General features: G+C 46.3%; 1 protein-coding gene across 1 annotated transcript; it reads left to right on the top strand.

The window, feature by feature from the left end:
- Positions 1 to 637: 637 nt before the first annotated feature.
- Positions 638 to 1,579, top strand: tcima (transcriptional and immune response regulator a). The gene has a single exon (XM_077522189.1). The coding sequence runs from the start codon at positions 731 to 733 to the stop codon at positions 1,031 to 1,033; it is 303 nt and encodes a 100-aa protein (XP_077378315.1). The 5' UTR covers positions 638 to 730; the 3' UTR covers positions 1,034 to 1,579.
- The last annotated feature ends 234 nt before the right edge of the window (positions 1,580 to 1,813 follow it).

The raw sequence follows: 1,813 nt of genomic DNA, 5'->3' as shown, positions 1-1,813 counted from the left end.
AGTGCGGCTTGGCAGGGAAAAATAATAATTGATCATTTTGGGTGATATTAGGGAGTCACCGAGGTCTCTCGGTATGATGTTATGCCAAGATGGGAAGTAGGAGAGCGATTTCTTTTTTAATTAGTTGACACAATTTTGTACGAACTATTCACATCAATATCTGCGAAATTGGAGATTGTGACATAACAAGGAGGAATATTATGCAACATTTTCAAATGAATTTCTTTACACTTAATCCCAACACAGAATTTAAAGGTGCACAATCCTGCTTCACTCAATTTGACGTCTTCAAATTGCGAATTCCAGAATGATGTCTAGGCGAGATCCTATTTTTACTCTGAAAAACAGCAACAGCTGTTTGTTTGAGCATTTCCTGTCTGTTAAAAAAAAAAAAAAAAAAAAAAAAAAAGCAATACCATAAATTTTAAGGTCAGGCATTAGAATGCCAACTTTTTGCTATTTTAAATAAGATTTCGTCAACATTAGTATGCCTGTGGGCATTTGCTTTTGTAGCAGAAGAAAATTCCTTTCGACGGTTAGGAAGTAGGGAAGCGATCGTCTCTCTGCTTCACGACTGCTGACGTCACTGCTGGCTGGCGATCCGCCCACAGCAGCAAGTATAAAAAGGCGCCGCTCTGTTCATCCTGCACTCACTCGACTCGAGCCTGACAAGCAGCTGAACGCCGTTCAAGCCTGTCTCACAGCCACGCCACGCCAAGCGAGCGACGAGATGTCCGCGTACGCGTCTTCAGACTGCCGCCGTGTCAGCCCTTGCGTCCACGGCAACAAGTTTGACACCGCTCACCGCAAGAAAGCCGTTGCCAACATTTTCGACAACGTGAGCCAGGACGCCCTGACCAGGCTCTTCCAGAAGACGGGCGACATGAAAGCGGAGGAGCGGGTGAGGAGCATCTTCTCCAACTCGCACGACCCGGAGGAGACGGCCCGGGCGCTGATGGCTCTGAAGCAGAGGAAGAAGGACAAGTTCCTCCAGATCGCGGGCGCGCTCCGGCAAATGCTCAAACTGCGCTGACGGCACCGCTGCGGCCACCCGTGCGTGTTTGTTCTCTCACTCGGCTCGACTTGGAGCCCAGAACACACGAGACTACGCTCCGAATGGGCACTCGAAAGCCGACTTGCTTGCAAAGTGCGGTGGCTCACCCGGGGCCGATGATGGGCTAGCGAAAAAGGCCGCCAGCCGAGGTCACATTTGCCGCGCCGGAGGTGATGGCGAGTCCAGCCAGCCATGACCGGATGGAAGCAGATGAGCTGACGGGGAGCAATGATTGACAGAAAATGACTTCCTTGGGACTTGAATTCAGCCATGCGGATTGCTCCACTGTGAAGCAACACAACAAAGGAGATTCTGCTGAAAAGCTGCAACTCGATGAGACTTTGAGTGCCAGAAGAAGAACCTTCATGGATGCCTGTCCTGAACACATGCCTTCTTTCTCCATGAACACTGTCACTGCACTGACTGTAATGTCACTCTTATGTCAAATAGCACAATGATTTTCACGAATGTTTCCTATTCTTTGTCCTTTTTTTTAAATAAATTGCTTTGTTTACAAAAGTTAAACTCATTTGTCCTGTGAATTCATCTATGCAGACATATTTCCAAGTTGACATGTAACGTTTAGGACTCAAGTGTCCTTTGTGTGGTTTGATACATTTGACATTTATTATATGCATTTCAAGTACCACCAAAAAACGGCTATACATGTATTCCCAAAACTAAACATGGGTATTGTACTCCTAAAGCCACAATAATAGTTGAAAAATAATTATAGCTTAGCAAGTCCACATAAAATGG

Source organism: Festucalex cinctus, chromosome 5, assembly GCF_051991245.1.
Source record: "Festucalex cinctus isolate MCC-2025b chromosome 5, RoL_Fcin_1.0, whole genome shotgun sequence".
Taxonomy (NCBI): domain Eukaryota; kingdom Metazoa; phylum Chordata; class Actinopteri; order Syngnathiformes; family Syngnathidae; genus Festucalex; species Festucalex cinctus.
This window is presented reverse-complemented; position numbering and strand designations above follow the sequence as displayed.

Coding starts and splice junctions, on each gene's coding strand:
- tcima (XM_077522189.1), top strand. CDS start 731: ATGTCCGCGTACGCGTCTTCAGACTGCCGCCGTGTCAGCCCTTGCGTC.